The sequence below is a fragment of the Anopheles arabiensis genome, chromosome 3 (assembly GCF_016920715.1).
Source record: "Anopheles arabiensis isolate DONGOLA chromosome 3, AaraD3, whole genome shotgun sequence".
NCBI classification, from domain to species: Eukaryota; Metazoa; Arthropoda; class Insecta; order Diptera; family Culicidae; genus Anopheles; species Anopheles arabiensis.
In genome coordinates, this window is record NC_053518.1 from 34137942 (window position 1) to 34156243 (window position 18302).

Sequence of the window (18302 nt, forward strand, 5' to 3'; positions counted from 1 at the left end):
TGAGCTTGAGTCGAGCGACAGTCGATGACAATGATATGGTCTTTTTTTCACCCCCCGCACCCCACGACACATTGCATTGAAAGGGAGGAAAGACTTTGTGCGTTCGATGGAAGGACCACCGTGAAGTACATGTTCTCCTCTGGGTGTCAATCCGAATATGGTAATTCCCTTACCAGACAGCGTTTGGTTTGTGGAGCTAGTAGGGAAGTAAGGCCAGCATCACATACAATTTGTTGTAGGGTAAGTGTACCAATTGTGGCTATAGCACCAATTATGGCTATAACGAACACTATTTTTGCTCTAAAACAGTCTTTTTGCATTCTAAAACCACGGAAGGATTTTTCTTTTCAAATATGACCATTTTAACACATTTGTGCTTCATTAGTTCCATGCTGGTCACTTCCGTTTGTTAAATATCACCATTTTAAAATGTTATGGCAAGATTTTTGGTATCTCTTACCATTTTGCTAAGAGCAGCACTGTAGGATATTAGCGATTTTCAAGCACCTAACCATAATTTCATCTCAAAATCATCATTTTGGTGCAAAATATTAGTAATTTAACGACTACGCATCAAAATTCACCAAAATTTCATCGAAAATATGCCTTTTTTCTGTACGTCCATAATTGGTACAACTAACCTTCGGTGTACCAAATATCGCAGTATGCTATGGATGCTTTGTTGACAACTGTCGTTTTGGTCGTAGTGCGTAGTTTACAAGTGATCAAATCGGGGTTTCTCGTTGTTATTTACGCAATATAAAGTGTTATTTTGTGTTTTAAGCATCATTTTCTTGTAAAGTGTTCAAATCAGTAATCAGTGGAAAAGTCAGTATAATGAAATCGAATCAGTTTCACCAAAATAATACAGCTTTGAATGACTTTCATACGAAGAAAGCGAAATCTGAAGCCGTGTCGCCTTTTTACCAAATGCGCTTTTGTTCTTCCCTGATCGATAGTTAGTGCTAGTCTTGGCTAGAAGTATCTTGGTCAGAAGATAGTTGAACTATGGCTACGATTCTTTATTTAAACAAATTCCAACAGACCACCCTGATTGTCTGTGCTCCTCTTCGTATCGCGCTGAAACGGTGGCTGGCTTCGGTATAGCTTCCAGGTGATGTGAAAGATTGTCAGGTGTGTGTGTCCAAGTACGGTATCAAAGGTGTACGAAAGTATTTCTTTATGATTAGCCTCATCAATTGTGCGATTAATTGAGCGTGGATATCAATACAACCAGTGTTAGAAAACGGTTATTTTAAAATGTTAATTTTACGTATTTAATGGTGGCTACATACATTATATTGGTGCAGTGAACTTATTTTTACTTGATTTCAGTTAAAACAATGTCACAAAGTAATTTTTGGTGTAAATATCCACGAGTTTTGGACTACAACCACAATTGGTATAGCTATGGCGAATTGCTAGGAACACTATAGCCATAATTGGTAACTTAAGATGCAATTTTTAATCGTAATTTTCTGTTATTTCGCTGAACATTGAGTCAAAATAAAAAATACTCTCGTGTTCTACACATTGTAGGCTACATAAAAACATAAATAAGTTTAAAATTTTATCCAATACTTATTTTTACAGGCGTAAAATCAGTATCTTGATGGCATATTGCAGCCATAATTGGTACACTTACCCTACATTTGTTGAAAAATATTCCATAAATTATTATCAACATAGCATTACAACAAATACCTGAATTTGTCTGCAGCTTTCCAAGTGTAGGTACAATTGTATGATTCCTCGTATTCTTTAAAAATGGCTTCAAGAGGCGAAAGAACTCCGCAGGAGCCAAAGCCTCTCTAAACCATACTAACAACAACAACATTAAAAATGGCTAATTATGAATGTGCTTGGTATAGTTCACTTTATATTTGGAAAACCCTGTCGATTTTGCGTCCATGACTTTTGCGTTCGTGGATTTTGCGAACAATTATTTCATTCCAAGCATTTGGCCAACAAGATTTTTGCGACCAAGATTTTTGACTCGTTGGTGCAGCAATTTCGAGTCGGGTACTGAACCTACCTTGACCCGACTCGAGCTCGCTCCACCCACGGGTCAGAGTCGCTTATGCTTTCTTGCACCTACCGGAGTCAGTGCATCTACTGAACCGACTCCGGGTATTGTACATTGACAAAGAGACAACATTGTTCATGTGTTGTGTGCTGGTTTCCGTGTGTGAATTATCCATGCGTTTTGCACTTTAGGCGCTGTGTCATATAAATTCGCATGACGGTTTTGCTCACCCGCTGCGCAAAGCGACGGAAGGCGTTATGGCGTTCTGAGAATTTTATCATGCCTTCCTTTTCTCTCCAACGGCAAATTTGTCAAGCAGCTCGTCGAGCTGCCCGTCCCTGGCTCCGCCTCATTCCCCTCGCCTGAGCGCGCTGCCGAAGGTTTGGATGTGTTGGTGTGTCAGACGGCCAATCGCTGTCAGCCATCGTCCGTGCTTTTTCCCTCCATAGCGCTATCTCTTTCTCGCGTGTGGTCAATGCTCGCGAGCTGCTGTGGCGCTTTAAAAAGCCGTTAACAAACATTGCGGCGATGAAGTTGCATTTTCACAAATCAAACCACAAAATCGCAATGAGTTCAAACACTGCAATGTAAAAATGATTAAGGAATCGCTAGTTTACGCTGGAGGGTTTGCTGTGCAACGCGCTGAACTCTAATTCGCATTGACACGTTCAGCCCAGCGCTGATTTTCATCAACTTTTCGTTCCACCAACATCAAGAACGCAAGCTGATTGTGAAACCAGCATCCTGGAAAGTTCACTGGTAGTCCCTGGGACATGTCATCGTGCTGAACGTGTTAAGCATTAAGCATAACTTTGTTACCCTAAGCTTTTGTTTTCGTATGCTGTAGATTACATAGATATGCTAAGTATCCTGCGCATGGTTGTGAGTGTGCGTGTGTGTGCACAACTGTCGCCAAATGTGTTTTCTTCCGGAATGTTATGATCAATCGGTCAAAGAAAGGAAGGTGTTCATGAAAGGCGGAAAGACGAATTGAGGCCCCTGTCAATGGTAACTGATGACCGGGAGGAAGGGGTACTGACACACAGCTGTTGGAAGATTGAACAGTATACTTAAATTTCCGGCAGATGGATGGGGGGGGGAGGGGGGTTGGCCATGGGACCCCTACGATCATCGGTCGCAGGCCCTAAAATTGTTATCGCCATGGGGGGAGGGGAGGTGCAAATGGTTCTCCAGGTTCTTCTTTCTGGGGGCCCTTGTCGCTAATACTCTGTCCACTTGTAGACATACGGCATAATACAGACTAGAGATCTTCGGCGACCGCCTAGTCCGCCTACCGTTAGATCCGCCGCTGGTTCATGACGGTGTTTTTTTTTTGTTGTGGAGGTGCATCCTTCCCCCTGCCTGCAGCGTATGCATAGAGCAGGAGACAGAGTGGCAGTATGCAAGTTACCCGCTGGATAGGAGCGGGCCCTCGGCCATCATTCCGCACATCTGCATGCCCGTCGTAGGTTCTAACCGCGTATGAACCGTTCGCCGTAGCAAGGGCTGACTCAAGACTTGAAATGGCCGGCATGATCGCGTTGGCTATTACGCCAATAATAATAATAAGAAGAAGAAGAAGAACTAAGCATAGCAGCCCACACTCGGGGAAGGTTTTTGTTTTGACTTTGGTGCTGCCGGGTCTACCGCTGTGGCGCGACAAATGCACGGAATGCACTCGACCAAAACATGAACCTACCGATCCGAACCCATTCCAAGGCATTGCCGGTCAATCGGCGTCATGATAACTACTCCAAACCAACAAGCCACCAGATTCTGGGCGGACAGGTGCAGCACCATACGTGCACCGTAATAAACAAATCCAGAATCCTCTTTTGTATGGTTTCAATTCAAAATGTTGTTTCCACTTGCATCCGCTAGCGGAATTGGAAAGAAATGTGCTACATATCACACGCACGTTTGCTTAGATCGTGTGTCTTTTTAATACACCCAACAGCAGAGCCGATCGCAAAGATGCCAATGCCAATGGTTGTGTTGTCTCTCAGGTAGCGAGATCGAAAATGCATGGACTTTGTAGCCGCAGCGGATGAAAATGTACCCATCAGAATCAAATAGTTTTGAGGTTTCCAAACACACACACAAACACGCGCGCGCAAACTCACACACAAACACGCACGCGCAAACTCACACACACACACACACACACACACACAAACACGCGCGCGCGCACACATGCATGAACGCGCGCACGCCAGCACGCACGCACACACACGCACGTACGCGCGCCCGCGAGCATGAAAGCGCGCACGCCAGCACGCACCCACGAAAGTGCGCTCGCGAGCACGCACCCCGAAGTCGCGCAAGCACGCACTCCCCCCCCCACTAGACCAACCCCCCCCCTCCACGCATGATCGATTACGGCTACCTTATCGGTAGAACGGTTGGTTCAGCTTTCTTGTAGCATCCTCATTCAAAGCGCCGGGCGGGGTGGGGGATCGCGACATGATAGAATGAACGGTCACTTTCCCCGCGCTGTGTGTGTGTGTGTGTGTGTGTGACGAGACCCGAAAACTCGAGACAGATTTCGGCACATTAAAAAAAAAAATTCATAGCCACTATACATTGTGCTACATGATGCTTAGAAGGTCGTTGAAGCATCAAACATGTTCAAATTAAAAAATATTAGATTAGTGTTAGACGTTCTCCTACGCTTGTTTTAAATAGGCTTCTTCACCCTCAACTGGCAGGGGCATCGAATGGTCTCATCAGCAGCGGCACGAAATAAAATAAACCATCACTACACCGATAACACTTTGAATCCCAAACCAACCCAACCAGCTTCTCCCACGGCGTCTCAAGGTCACACACAAATTAATAAATGCTAACACCCACCAATAACAATACACAACCGCAATGCACAGCTGGCGGCGGAAGGTACGGGCAGAAGCGCAAGTAAGGCAGGGCAGGCTGAGGGAGGGAGAAGAAGCGGACGAGAAAATGGGCGCCAATTTTTTTAATTTTTGTTGACCGTTTTTTTTTTTGCTCCGCCGCCATAAATAGTTCGTCCATTTCGCCAGCAGATGGCGCAAAACTTGCTCGACCCAGCGCGGGAATCGCTGAAGTCCAGCGCGGGAGACCAGGCCAAATCTGCGCTGGCCAGCGCAGATTTTGGTGCATTTTCTGCGCTGGAAACTGCTCGAATTTGCGCAGCGGGGCATTATCGCAGATCTCACCTCGTCAATGTAAGTAATTTCGGTAGATAATCCGGATTTAGTTAAAAGTCTGTTTGTTAGCAAATATGTGCGTAGTAATTGAAATTAATCAATTGTGATTGGGACGTGTTGCCACCGAACAACCGTTGTTGCGCGCAACAGTTTCACAGGCGCTGGCTTAATAGTATTTCATGAAATGCAAAAATTCATAAGTAAAATCGGTCTTTTCTTAAAACTACTTAAAACACTGAAAACTATCTCGGTGTTGCAATATCCATAGAAAGAGTGGTTACCATTGTGTGGATGGATAATTCTAAGCTTCGTAAAAAAAAACATCCAAGCACCGCTGGCAGCACCGTAAAATTTGTTTTATAGATTGATAGTTTCTTGATAGTAGGCTAGTGCCTTCTTAAAGTAAATCGGTTTTAGCGCCGGATGAGTGAAGTGAAATTTAATCAGCTTGTTGCGACGATCGCTTAGCAAAGTAAACTTTTAGAAAGAAAAGGCGCGAGTACAACTTTTGGAAAGAACCCCCCCCCCCATTTCCGGCGCGGAGGGAGGATTGAAGTTCCATTTAGTATGGGCGTCCGTAAAGGTAGCTGCACAGGTTAAGGTTCACATTCATCATCTGCTTTTTCAGTTCACTACTGGCGCCTTGGAAATTAGTCCCATTATCTGAGAAGATTTCTGTCGGAGGACCTCTGCTGCTAACGAATCTCCTGATGGCCATTATGCATGATTCTGTTGAAAGGCTGTGGGCGACTTCAAGATGGACCGCCCTCGTTGCTAAGCATGTGAGGACGACCACGTACCTCTTCTCATTTAGTCGGGCATTAGTCACATCGATTGGGCCCAAATAGTCGACTCCCACATTTGTGAACGGACACAGGAGTGGGGTGAGTCTTTGTTCCGGTAATTGTGCCATTCGAGGGTTCTGTGCCTTACACTTTTTCACCTTGCAGCGTCTACAGGATTTCATAGCCCTATCCACGGCTGCTCTCAAAAACGGAATGTAGAACCGCTGCCGGACTTCGTTACCTACTGTCTCCCTATTGGCGTGTGCATGCCGCTCATGGTAGTGTCCTAGGAGTAACGACGTTATGGTATGTTGTGTAGGTAAAATCACCGGAAATTTTGCATCATATGGGATTTGAGACGCGTTAGCAGTTCTTCCATCGAATCGTAAAATTCCATGCTCATCGGTAAACGGGTCAACGTTATGTAATGGACTTGCACGCTCGATAGTGGAGTTTATCTCATTGCCGTCGTTTTTCGATAGTATAGCAAGCTCTTTTGCGTAGTGGTCTCTTTGAGCTATTTTAAACAAAGTGATCTCAGCGAAGTGTAGTTCCTCTGATTCGAAAGGAACGATTACGGCCTTTTCATTTGTTTTGATGAGGTGAGATTGTTTTTTAGTAGCTTCTAAGGTTTTTATTGCTTTGCATTTTTGCTTGAATCGGCAGTTAGTAATGAATCGACGAATTGTGGCTACTGTTCTTACCAACACTTTCCATTTAGAAAATCGAGACGCGTCTATCAAGGGACTTTTGAGGTTGTTGTCGAGTGAGCGAGTAGTGGCACCCGTCTTTCTTCGCTTGTGTGGGCTATTATATTTTGTTCCGGCCAACATTCCTTTGGGCGATAAAGGAATGCCGGACCATTTATCCACCTCCCTTGTGCATCTATTTCGGTGTCTTTACTCCATTTGGTTAGACCGTCGGCTGGATTTTCTTTAGTGGGTACATACACTGGTGGACATAAAAATAGGAACTTTTTTCTGTGACCGAAAGACATAGTTCTTGTCAGAAATATTTGGTAGCCCTGAAAAGGACTGTTTTAGTGGTTGTTGGGAGGTGGTGTTGCGGTGTTCCACAGGGCGGAAACACATTCTAACGGTCAATGTGTTGACCATTATTCGCTATCACTTCCTGATAGCGTTTGGCCATATCGCCGATGAGGCTACGGCATTCGCTTCTGGGTATGCGTTTCCACATAGCCCTGCAGCGTCTCCATAGCGCTGTCGTGCAAGCTTGTTCTTAAGCTGACGCTTGAGAGTTGACCACAGATTCTCAATCGGGTTGAGGTCAGGACTCAACGCAGGCCACGGTAGAACTTGCACATCCTCTTTGCCAAAAAACATTTAACTAATCGCGATGTGTGCTTAGAGTCGTTATCATGCTGAAAGATGTAATGCTCTTCGTCTCCGAATTTTCTTCGGGCGAACTTTCCGCGGTTTCCGGGCACAGTACCCACCGGCGTGTAAACGGCGAGACACCGTTTTCGCCGAAACTTGCAATCCAAGCTCCTGCTTGATACGACTGCAAGTTTTGAAAGGGTCCGCCCTGATTATCTCAACAATCTGCGCGTCAACGTCAGCCGTTGTTTTTTGCGGACGACCCGTAGCCTCGCTACGAATGGCGTTGTCCACAAACGTCCGCGAACGGCCGAACGCCTTGCAGATTGTTTTGATAGGCACGTTCTCACGGTACAAACTCTGAATATGTTTCCGCTCCTCTGGAGTGCAGTGCTTCCCGCGACCCATGATGAAGTTGTGGAATTTTCTAATCGCAAACTTTCACCTTGACCACTGTTTGAAGAATGAAGCGCAGCACGGTTTGGCTCTCCTTTTATACTGCCGCAAAACGCTATCGACACTCGTAGCTCAGATAAGTAGCGCACCAAAATTGAGAGTATAAAAGTCAAAAATCGGCGATTGCAAATTCAGTACGCCTCGAACTGTTGGCGATGACACATCTAGTGCACACAAAAAAAAAATCTATTTTTATGTCTACCGGTGTACCTCCACTCCTTAAGGTCTGTCAGCGTACGGATCTCTCCGACCCGATATGCGACATATTGTTTAAACTCTCGTGGAGGTCAACGAATCCAAGAGAGCACGACTTTTGAATCTGTATGGATATATCTTTCTGCAATATTGAGGTCGTGATTCTCGCAAACGGTCTTCATTATTTTTGCTCTAAGTAGGGCTGCTTGTAGTTCAAGCCTTGGCACGGATAGGTGTGTAAGTGGTGCCACTTTACTTCTCGACATTACAAGTGCACAGCGAACATTGACTCCTTCCACCAGTCGAAGGAGTCGCAACGCAACCATAGGCCTGTCCACTTGCGTCCGTAAATACGTGCAGCTGTACTGCTTGTGAAGTGTTGAAGTGAGTTTCGTGAAAGTACCATCTAGGAAGTTTTAGTTTGAAAATGTTGGGTAGTATGGTTATCCATTTTTCCCACTTTACTAATTCCTCATCTCCCATTAATTCGTCCCAGTCTATACGCACTCGCCAGAGATCCTGCATTAATAAGCGTCCGTGGATCAATGCGGGAGCTACAAAACCCAACGGGTCGAAGATGCTCATATTACTCTTAGAGCCATTCGCTTTGATGGTCGTTTCCCTTCAAGCACGTAGGGGATCAAATCATTGTGCCACGAGGAAGCAAATTGAAGAGTGTCTGTGAGTGAGTCCCATATGATCCCAAGTACTCTTGTTTCACTACTTTCAGTTGACTTAAAGGTAATTGGGTTTTGATTGGCTTCGGATTTTTCCATGCATTCTAATATTGGTCGGGGTCGTTGCTTACCCAGTTACGCATATTGAATTTTGCCTGAGAGTGAATGTGTTTCACTTGTTTCACCCTTTCTATCGCCTCTGCTGTTGTGTCACAACTATCGAAATAATCGTTCATGTAGGTGGAACGTTTTATAGCGGCTACCGCGATAGGGAATTCAATTGAGTGTTCGTCAGCGTTGCGGTGCATAATATATTGAGCCGAACAAGGAGAGCAAGTGGCACCAAAGGTTGCGACGTCCATTAGGTATACGTCCGGTTCTTTGTTCTTGTCGAATCGAAACAAGAAACGTTAGCTGTGGGTGTCTTCGCTTCTAATTCGAATTTGGTGGAACATCTTCTCTATGTCTCCAACGAAGGCTATTCGCCTTTGCCTAAACACACACAACACTTCTGGCAGCATTGTTAATAGATCGGGCCCTTTAAGAAGTTGAGTGTTTAGAGACACTCCATCAACTTTTGCAGCGGCATCCCAAACTAATCGCTTTTTCGAGGGTTTTTTAGGGTGAGATACGACATTCAGCGGAAGGAACCAAACTCTGTCAGAGTTAGCATTTTCGAGTTCTTCTGTTGAAGCTATGTGTGCGTAACCTTTCTTCAAATAGTTTTCTATCTGTTGGTATACTTCCTTTTTCAACTCTGGGTCTTTATCTAATTTCTTTTCTAGAGCAAACATTCTTTTCATCGCCATTGGTTTGCTGTTAGGAAAACGAATGTCGTCGCTTTTCCAAAGAAGGCCGGTTGTAAACCTGCCGTCAATCTTAATGGACGAGTTATGCAAAATCGATTTCGCTCTCACTACGTCGTAGGGCTCTGGGATTGGGTCTGCATACGTTCCGAAATCTTCTAGCGTAAATTGTTGTCGCAGCAACTCGTTGAGTTCGCGATCCACGTCTACCTGCACGTCTACCATGCTACCTGTTCCTTCATCGCGTAGCTCACCGCGGGAACTATTTTTTACTGCAACATTGCTTGGTGATGAAAATTGGCAAAGAGGTTCGCTCACCGATTGTTGTACAGATGTGTGACCTTCCTGAGCAGCCTCATGCACTCCCTCTTCGCGATGGGTTCCGCGGGAGTTTTCGTGTGGGGCCTCAGGGGAAGGATCGCTTGTTGTTCCCCCTTCGCGGGAGTCGTCGCAGGAACATTCCTCCAGATGACGCGGGATTTGATGGATTCCCAGCATCATCTTTGTAGCACTCTCGTTGTTTGGGCCGTAGATGGCCCAGCCTAGGGCGCTTTTCACAGCGATGGGTTCGTCGGGCTGTCCGAACCGTGTCTCCAGTGGCTGTATCAGGTTCACATCGCTGAGTTCGATTAGCAGGGTGGGTCTTGCAGTTTCCAGCGATGTTGTCGGAAGGTGCTGTAGATGAGTAAAAGTACTTATCAGTGTGTCGTAATTAAAGTTATTAGACGGGAGACTTAGCTTTTTTTATGGTGTGGGCGGCAGCTATGTTGTAGCGCCGCCCTCCCCCCTTCGCTGATATCTCGAAGCTCACGCGGCGGGACGCTTCTTCTTTCCGGGATACGTCGGACGTCCAACAAAGCTCCAATGGATCTGCCTCTCCGTCGAGCCCCAATTGTAGGGCCAGGTCCGCTTCCACGAGGGTAACCGATGATCCCTCGTCCAGGAAGGCTACTGCATCTACGGCTCTTCCATTATTGTAGACAGTCACGGGAACGATGCGAAAGATCGCCGATTGTTTCGAGAGGTGGTGCCCTTGGTAGTGCACCTCTCGATATGTGTTCTGGCCACGGTGCAGCAAGGTATGATGGCGTTCGCTGCATCCTGGAACACGACACAGGAATCGCGATCGGCACGGTTTGGACCCGTGTTTATTGTGGCAGGTCGAGCAGAGTTGAAGTTTCAATTCAACGTTCAACCGTTTAAACACCTCGCAGTGTTTGACAACGTATCCACGTGTGGCGCAAAATAGACAATTGACGTGGCTGGGTAGTGGAGCATTCGGAACACTCGTAGTCGGTTCCGTTTCAGCAGGTCGTGTGTGGACGTGTGAGTGGAAACTTCTAGGGCCCCTTGGGTTATCTTTTCGGGGGGGGAACAGAAGCGGTAACGTCGCACGCGTCATCCACCAAAGCCTCCATAAATTCTCCGAAATGTTTCAACGTCGGTTCGGGAAATTGGTTTTTATACCGAGACCATTCTAGGCTTCGTGTAGCCGGCAGTTTTTCCACCAGATCCGCCAATAGCTCGGGGTTGTTGAAATGGCTTTGCATGTTGCTGAGCGTTAGGTGGTCACACAGGTTTACCACTTCTAGGCCGAACGTGATCAGGCTGTTCAGTTGTTCGGGTTTCGGCGGATCGAGTTTTCGCGCGTTATCCGTAAGCAGCCTAATGAGCTGGGCCGGCTTTCCAAAAAGTTTTTCTAGTCGCTTGATGATGAGAGGCGCGGCATTGGGTAACATCAGCTTTGACTGAACGGCGTCTCGAGCGGGGCCTCTTAAACATTCTACCAACCTGATGGTATTTTCACGCGTCCGTGTAGCCACACGCCTTTGTCGTCTCCTCGTAACAGTTGAGGAACACTGCCCATTCCTTTGAGCATCCGGAGAATATTGGTAGCTTTTTCGGAAACATATCTCGGGCGATGCTCTGCGCTGCCGTCCGCACGGGTGTTTCAAGCGGGATTGACAAGCTTACCAATTGCCTGTATTGCGTTGGGAGTTCTTTGGGTTGTGCAACGTTATGCGCTGCCGTTCGTGCAGGCGGCTCCAGCGGGGTTGACGAATTTGCCTGCGGCTTTAGCTGTGAGGAGGGTTCAGCTTCATTTCGAACTGTGGGGTTGGCCGATGTTTCTCGCTGCTTCTGTTACTGACGCTTCACCCACTCAGCTGTTCTATCAGTTTTGGCAATGGAGGAATAAACTGAGAGGTTTTCCAGCTCATCTTCCAAGGCATTTCGTTGCGTTTGATGTTGCAGCTGCATTTCAGCCATTTTTTGTCGTAATCTCGGCTTCCATTTTCTGCTTTTCCTCCAGCAGGATTTGTTTCTGTAACTCTTGCTCCTTCTCCAAACGTTGGAGTGCCACTTGTGCCGATATACGTGAGGAGCTGGAGGCAGATTTTCTCGAGTGGCTTGTTGCAATGGTAGAGACTTATAGAGGCTTAGCTGATGGTTCCTCGCTTGTACCAGGCATCGACTCCGATCTCTATGCACTTTTAGGAGGATCGGGCTGCTGGCTTGGTCCTGCTGCAACCGCCATCGCTTTCTCGCTCTTCGGGCGCCTCGTCTTCATCGACGGTCCTGGCCCTTTTCCTACGCACTTTTCACACATCCAGTACTCTTCTGCCACACTTTCAGCCACTCCGGCGCAACTAAAATGACACCTCTTTTTACACTCTTGACACTGCACCATGTCATCGATATCGTTTGGTGAGTCGCACATTATACACTCGCACTTATTCGCGGGCATTTTCGTAACACGAATCTTTTAAACGAAAAGTTTTTAAAGATTGTTGCTTAGCGACGATCGCTTAGCAAAGTAAACTTTTTGAAAGAAAAGGCGCGAGTAGAACTTTTAATAGCGAGAATTGCTTTTATTTTTCTTCACTTTAAAAACGTTTCTTTTGCACCGTTTCTCCTTTGCTACTGCCCTTGTTTTCGTTCAAGGGCGCTTCTTATGCCTTAGTCGACCCTTTCTCTGATTTGTCCCTTTTCGGGGATATCTAGTTGTACTCCTCCGCCGTTTTCGTCAGTTGTCCCTTTCTCCTGCTTAGATAGCGCCATCTGTTGTTTGGTAGCAGAGTGAGTGAGCTCGATCTTGAACTGGTTTCTAAACGTCACTTGGCATACATAACATACCGACTGTCAGCTATGGCCTCGTGGTGTTTATGTCAACACAGCTAGTATAACCGTAGCAATAGACGATGCGCAATCTCAGATTGCGCATATATTTATCTGTCAAACGGGTCGGTTTGATATATTTATCTGTCAAAAAAAAATTATATATCTCGGACATATAATCTTGAAAAATTATGCGCAATCTTGGCGCAATCTGAAAATTTATGAAAATGACGTTTATAGCTCAGGGTTGGCTACGCGAAATGACTTATGTTTTGATAAAACGAATATATGCGCAATCTGAGATTGCGCATCGTGTATTAATACGGTAAAGAGTATTGTACAGGCGGTCCCCGAGATACACGGTTTCTGCGTTTCTACATACACCGAGACTGCAGCTGAGAGATGGCTGTGAGAGAATTGACAATCGGTTTCTCACGCCGGTGTGTGTAGAAACTCTGAAAAGCGCCGAGATTAGACTTTTAAAATGATGTTCAAAAAATTCATTTTAATCGCTAAAATGAAGTCCAAAAAGTTTCTTTTACTTTTTAATAATATTTCTACGATTATAAGACGGCAAAAATGCAAACTATAATTGATCGTTCGCTATAAACTGCCAATTCAATTTTTTCTCAGCTCCATCGTTCTTTGCATGCCGAGGAGAATTCTCTCACCGAAAATGCTGTCAGTCGCTGTCAAAGCATGCTGTCAGTTATTTTCTCAGCTGCTTTCTCGGTGTATGTAGAAACGCTCTTATGCGGATTCGTCGGGAACGCAGAAACCGCGTAACTCGGGAACAGACTGTACCAAATAATCTCCGTATTGATCAAATGTGAAATACCATTTTAAAAGGTTTAAAAGGGTTCAATTCAGTAGAAACATATCAAATAATTAATTTGGTGGCTAAAACCGCCCCCTACTTGCAAAATTACACGAAAACTAGTGATATTTTAGCTGGAAATCATGAGATTCGACTTACGCGGAAATTCGAGATACGCGGTATTTTGCGGCCGCTTTCGGTCCCCATTAACCGTGTATCTCGGGGACCGCAGGGAATAGTATTTCGGACGTGTATGCCCAGGACGTAAAAAGGAGAATTCCTCTCGTTACGGCCTGGGTACCAACTCTAAATGCTAATATGAGTCGGAATTACGGGGGTTTTCGGCAACACTGGTTCTGTTTCCGGGATATTCCCAATAGGCGAAAGGCCATGGGAGTGACAAAATGCTGACAAATTTTTCAAAACGTGAGCTTTTGTCACTTTTTGGCTTTTGTCAAAATTTTGTAACCTGGAGCAGCCAGGAAAAAAAGTTGACAAAAGTTGACAAAAAGTGACAAAATTTGACGTCCGTGAAAAGCGTAAACAAACAACTATTTGGCACAGTTGTGACCCATTGCTAGGATAATAGTGCTAAAATCCATGATTCTAATTGATTCATGTACCTATTTCGTGCTTCTTAAACAAAATATCGATGATCTTCAGATGTGGGAGCTTTTTGTCGTTCTTGTGTATGTTTTTGGTGCGGCCACGAGAAAAGCTCTTTTTTGCAGTTGACAAGCAATTTTGACAAAGTTGAAAAAAATTTCAACATTTTTTCAGCTCCGTGGCCACGCGCTAAATCACAATATGCATTCCATATGTGGTTTTCGAACTATGAAGGGAATATTATTTTTTCAGCTCCGTGGCCACGCGCTAAATCACAATATGCATTCCATATGTGGTTTTCGAACTATGAAGGGAATATTATTGGTCCGTATCGTGCAGGGACAAACAATTCGATTTCGATCGAAACCAAAATCTACTCGATCAAAATTTTGAGCAGTTTGTATAGTGCAAACTTTCTCTGGTTGGTATTCGTTTGCCTATTCGAGCAGTTTCGATGGATCGTATTTCTACCTCTATTTTATTGGGTTTGTTTCGGCTAAATTGTTAGAAAAACGACACGAAAGGCGTTAAGTTATAGTTTTATTGTTATATTTGATCATTTTTCTTATGCAATACCAATGATTAGAATGGATTTTGCAGCAAACTTGACTGAAACAGCCGCTTCACTCCGAAAAGTTCTTGTACAGTTATTACTAATAAACGCAAATTCCCACCTGATTTTATACATTACACGGTTTTTAACATACCTCCGATGTCTTCTGCAGCTAAAATTTCATTTAATCAACATTTTTTTGTGTTCTTGTGCTTTGATCTGATCACAAACGACAATATTATCATTCTGTTAAGTTTTTTTTTTCTTTATTTTTTATAAATACTTTGAGCCGATTGGTCTCATTTGCTTCTTATGGGTTCCGCTAAGTTGCTCTTAAATTACTGTTGTGACAGACGACACACTGCTCGAATATGTATTTTAACAGAAGGCTGTCTTTCTTTGGTTGGTGGCAACGCTGATCTGATGCGATTTTATCGGATGAAATTTATATGGCATTTGACAGATAACGTCGGACGTGCGATTCGTCATCCCACGTTATCTGTCAAATCCCATGTAAAATTTTGACAGGCCATTCGATAAAATCACATGTGGAAAAGCGTTGCCACGGCCTTTGGTGGTTTTAATTTTTCGTGCAGTACTTAGGCCCGTGTCTGTGCTCCATCGGATGCGATTTTATCGGAAGGCCTGTCAAAATTTTATATGGAATTTGACAGATAACGTCGGACGTGCGATTTCGTCGTACGACGGAATCAAAAAATTTTGATTTCGTCGTACGACGGAATCAATAAATTTTGATTTCGTCGGACGCCGCATCCGATTTTATCTGTCAAACTAAATGTGTGGGAGCGTTTCTACATACACCGAGACTGCTGGTGAGAGATGGCTGTGAGAGAATTGACAACCAGTTTTTCACGCCGGTGTGTGTAGAAGCTCCGAAAAGCGCCGAGATGAGACTTTTAAAATGATGTTGAAAAAATCCATTCGAATCGCTAAATTGAAGTCAAAAAAGATTCTTTTACTTTTTAATAATGTTTCTACGATTATAAGACGGCAAAAATGCAAACTATAATTGATCGTTCGCTATAAACTGCCAATTCAATTTTTTCTCAGCTCCATCGTTCTTTGCATGCCGAGGAGAATTCTCTCACCGAAAATGCTGTCAGTCGCTGTCAAAGCATGCTGTCAGTTATTTTCTCAGCTGCTTTCTCGGTGTATGTAGAAACGCTCTGGTATTTTGTAGGAACAATCTCAACTTGATTTTTCATAATCGTTATATTATTAATATCATCCAAATAATCGCAATATTATACGAAAAAGCGTCTGACACCACGTGCGATAAAATCGCACAGACACGGCCCTAACGCTCAATCGTTTCGAAATAATTGTACTTCTACATTTTTTTACTTTTTGTAATTGGCTTTACCAGTCTTTCCCCGAGTTACGCGAATAATGCATTCTGGATATATTCGCGTAACTCGGATTTTCACGTACGTCGAATATCACGTTTTCAGCCAAAATTTACATGATTAATAATGATGTTTGATTAATGTTAGTTCATTTATGTAATATATTACTTTTTTAATGCAATTCGTGTAGAAAATTAGGTTATATCTGGTTTTTAATGATTTAAAACTTTTGGGCCGGTCTGGTGGTACAGTCGTCAACTCGTACGACGTAACAACATGCCCGACATGGGTTCAAGTCCCGAATAGACCGTGCCTCCATACGTAGGACTGACTATCCTGCTATGGTAACAATAAGTCACTGAAAGCCAAGCTCACTTCACTAGTGGGTACTGGCAGGCCTTGACCGACAGCGGTTGTTGTGCCAAAGAAGAATAAGAAAACTTTTGGAAAAATTGCATATTATTTTACATTTGACATTTAATGAAGAAAATTGTAGTGATTTGACATTCCTCTTCTTCTGTTTGGCGTAACGTCCTACGGGGACATGCCGGCTTTTACAGGCTTTCAAGACTTAATTCATTACCACGCAGCCGCATAGTCAATCCTTGCTACGGAGGGGGACGGTCCATTCTAGGCTTGAACCCATGACGGGCATGTTATTGAGTCGTTCGAGTTGACGACTGTACAATGGGACCGCCCCAATTTGACATATAAACTGTCAAAAATAAAAATTGGCATAACTGGGGAAAAGACTGTACGAGCGCTTTACTTCCACGATAATGCCGATGCAATAATATTCTATAACATATCTCTCGGTTTGTTTGAAAGTACTAACCTACATTGTGCAGCATGCGTTGTTGTGTTAGACATTGCGTTTATCGTGTTTAGTACCTATTTAACTTTTCCATACCAATTCCGACCTTCTTCATCTATCGTTTTTTCGCAACGCTGTTCGGCTATACCAGAAAAAATGGGAAAGAAAAAAAGACAATAAATACAGGGCATTTGTAAAAGATTAAAATTTCCTTATCAAACAAATGAGAAAGTACTCACACCTAAATCCGTGGTGCAGAAGATACCAATCTAAGCTAAATACACGTTTCCTATTGAGTACCACGCCGGGTAAGAAGGTACTTTCCCGACGATACATCACTGGATGCAACTATGAAAATTCCGTGTACAATTTAGGATGATTTGTGGGATTGCTTCATGAGACATAGATTCTATTTTAAGCATGATTGCGTGCTGCTAGATAATTATGATGCTTGGTAAACGTTTCGGCAACGTGCACGTCTTTTACCCGCTCCAAACAGGCCGCATCGTCCGACAGATCAAGAGCGGAGGGATAGTGCACCTCTAGGAACAGTAAATCCTTTCCGGTGGTTTCCGCGATACGATTAAATCCTTGAAAATCTAATCCATCGATTGCGGCAGTTAGCATCTCTGCGCCATCGAACACTTCCTGTATTAGTACGATGTAGGACGCATGATAAAACTGGGGTCCTTTTACGTAAATCACTGAAAGGCAGGAAAGGGAGGAAATGATTAATTCATATCCCATAGAATTCTGTGTGGCAAATCCTTACCAAAATCTCCTCCAAACTTTATTCCACTTTTAATGATCCAATTTTTCGACTTCAGATACAAATAAGCACAGAAGCACGCCAGGAAGTTGCGCTTCACTTTCCGGAACTTTGCAAATGCCTGCGCAACGCTGATCGTGTTCCCGCGCGTGTCTTTAAGGCACAAAATGTTCAACACATGCATCAGGAAGAAGGCTTCCTCTAAAAATAAGCAGAGCGGTTCCTCGATCATCCCAGCACTCGGGTCTTGCGTCGATGCGGGCAGATGCCGTTTCCTTTTGCGTGTCGCGTGTCGCGCGTTTGTCATGCAAACCGGGAATGCGCGAGACAACATGCCCTGCCCGAAACCTCCATTTAAGCATAGCAGCCGTATATCGACGGGATTTACGACATCAATTGTGTATCCCGTAAAGATGGCTTCTATCGGCAAGGGCTCGCCAGCAACCGGCACCGGCAGTGGCAGTGTTTGCGAGAGTTCCGGTGGAGTTTTCTTCTTCGGTTTAAGGCTAAAAGCAAATAAATTACACTTTGCCGCCATCACTAGGGGAAGAATAATTTGTAGATTTGTAGATTATCTATTAAACATTTTTAGTTTTTGGTGCAGTAAAAGGCACGTTCTGGGAAGCAGCTGTTTGATTACATTTCTTGCGTTACTGTCAGTCGGAGCGAATGAAGCGTTTCCAACGAAGCAAGCGTTTGTGAAGCAACAACCCCTTGTAGGCCAGGTCATACCATTCCCTACCGTAGCAAATCCAAAATGGTCTAATAATAAATAATTCTTTTTACTGTTTT

The 18302-nt window shown here is 44.3% G+C and overlaps 1 protein-coding gene and 1 long non-coding RNA gene across 3 annotated transcripts; one reads left to right on the top strand and one right to left on the bottom strand.

Moving 5' to 3' along the window:
- The first annotated feature begins 5202 nt into the window (after positions 1-5202).
- Positions 5203-6346, top strand: LOC120902764. Of its 2 annotated transcripts, none has more exons than XR_005739477.1 (3): positions 5203-5229; positions 5840-6095; positions 6162-6346. It is a non-coding gene; the product is annotated as an uncharacterized LOC120902764 (long non-coding RNA). The 2 variants fall into 2 exon arrangements; XR_005739478.1 differs by lacking the exon at positions 5203-5229 and adding an exon at positions 5741-5776.
- A 10322-nt stretch (positions 6347-16668) lies between these two features.
- LOC120903994 (tRNA-splicing endonuclease subunit Sen2) lies at positions 16669-18165 on the bottom strand. The gene is made up of 3 exons (XM_040313687.1): positions 17514-18165; positions 16981-17445; positions 16669-16883 (listed from the first exon to the last, which is right to left on the bottom strand). Exons 1-2 carry the CDS (start codon positions 18046-18048, stop codon positions 17156-17158), a joined length of 825 nt encoding a protein of 274 aa, XP_040169621.1. The 5' UTR covers positions 18049-18165; the 3' UTR covers positions 16669-16883; positions 16981-17155.
- Positions 18166-18302: the final 137 nt, after the last annotated feature.

What these genes read in the sequence shown, in the direction of transcription:
- LOC120903994 (XM_040313687.1), bottom strand. Translation starts at nt 18,048, where the DNA reads ATGGCGGCAAAGTGTAATTTATTTGCTTTTAGCCTTAAACCGAAGAAG. An exon ending in AAAGTTTGGAGGAGATTTTG is followed by an intron (nt 17,446 to 17,513) that starts GTAAGGATTTGC and finishes CCTGCCTTTCAG; the next exon opens with TGATTTACGTAAAAGGACCC.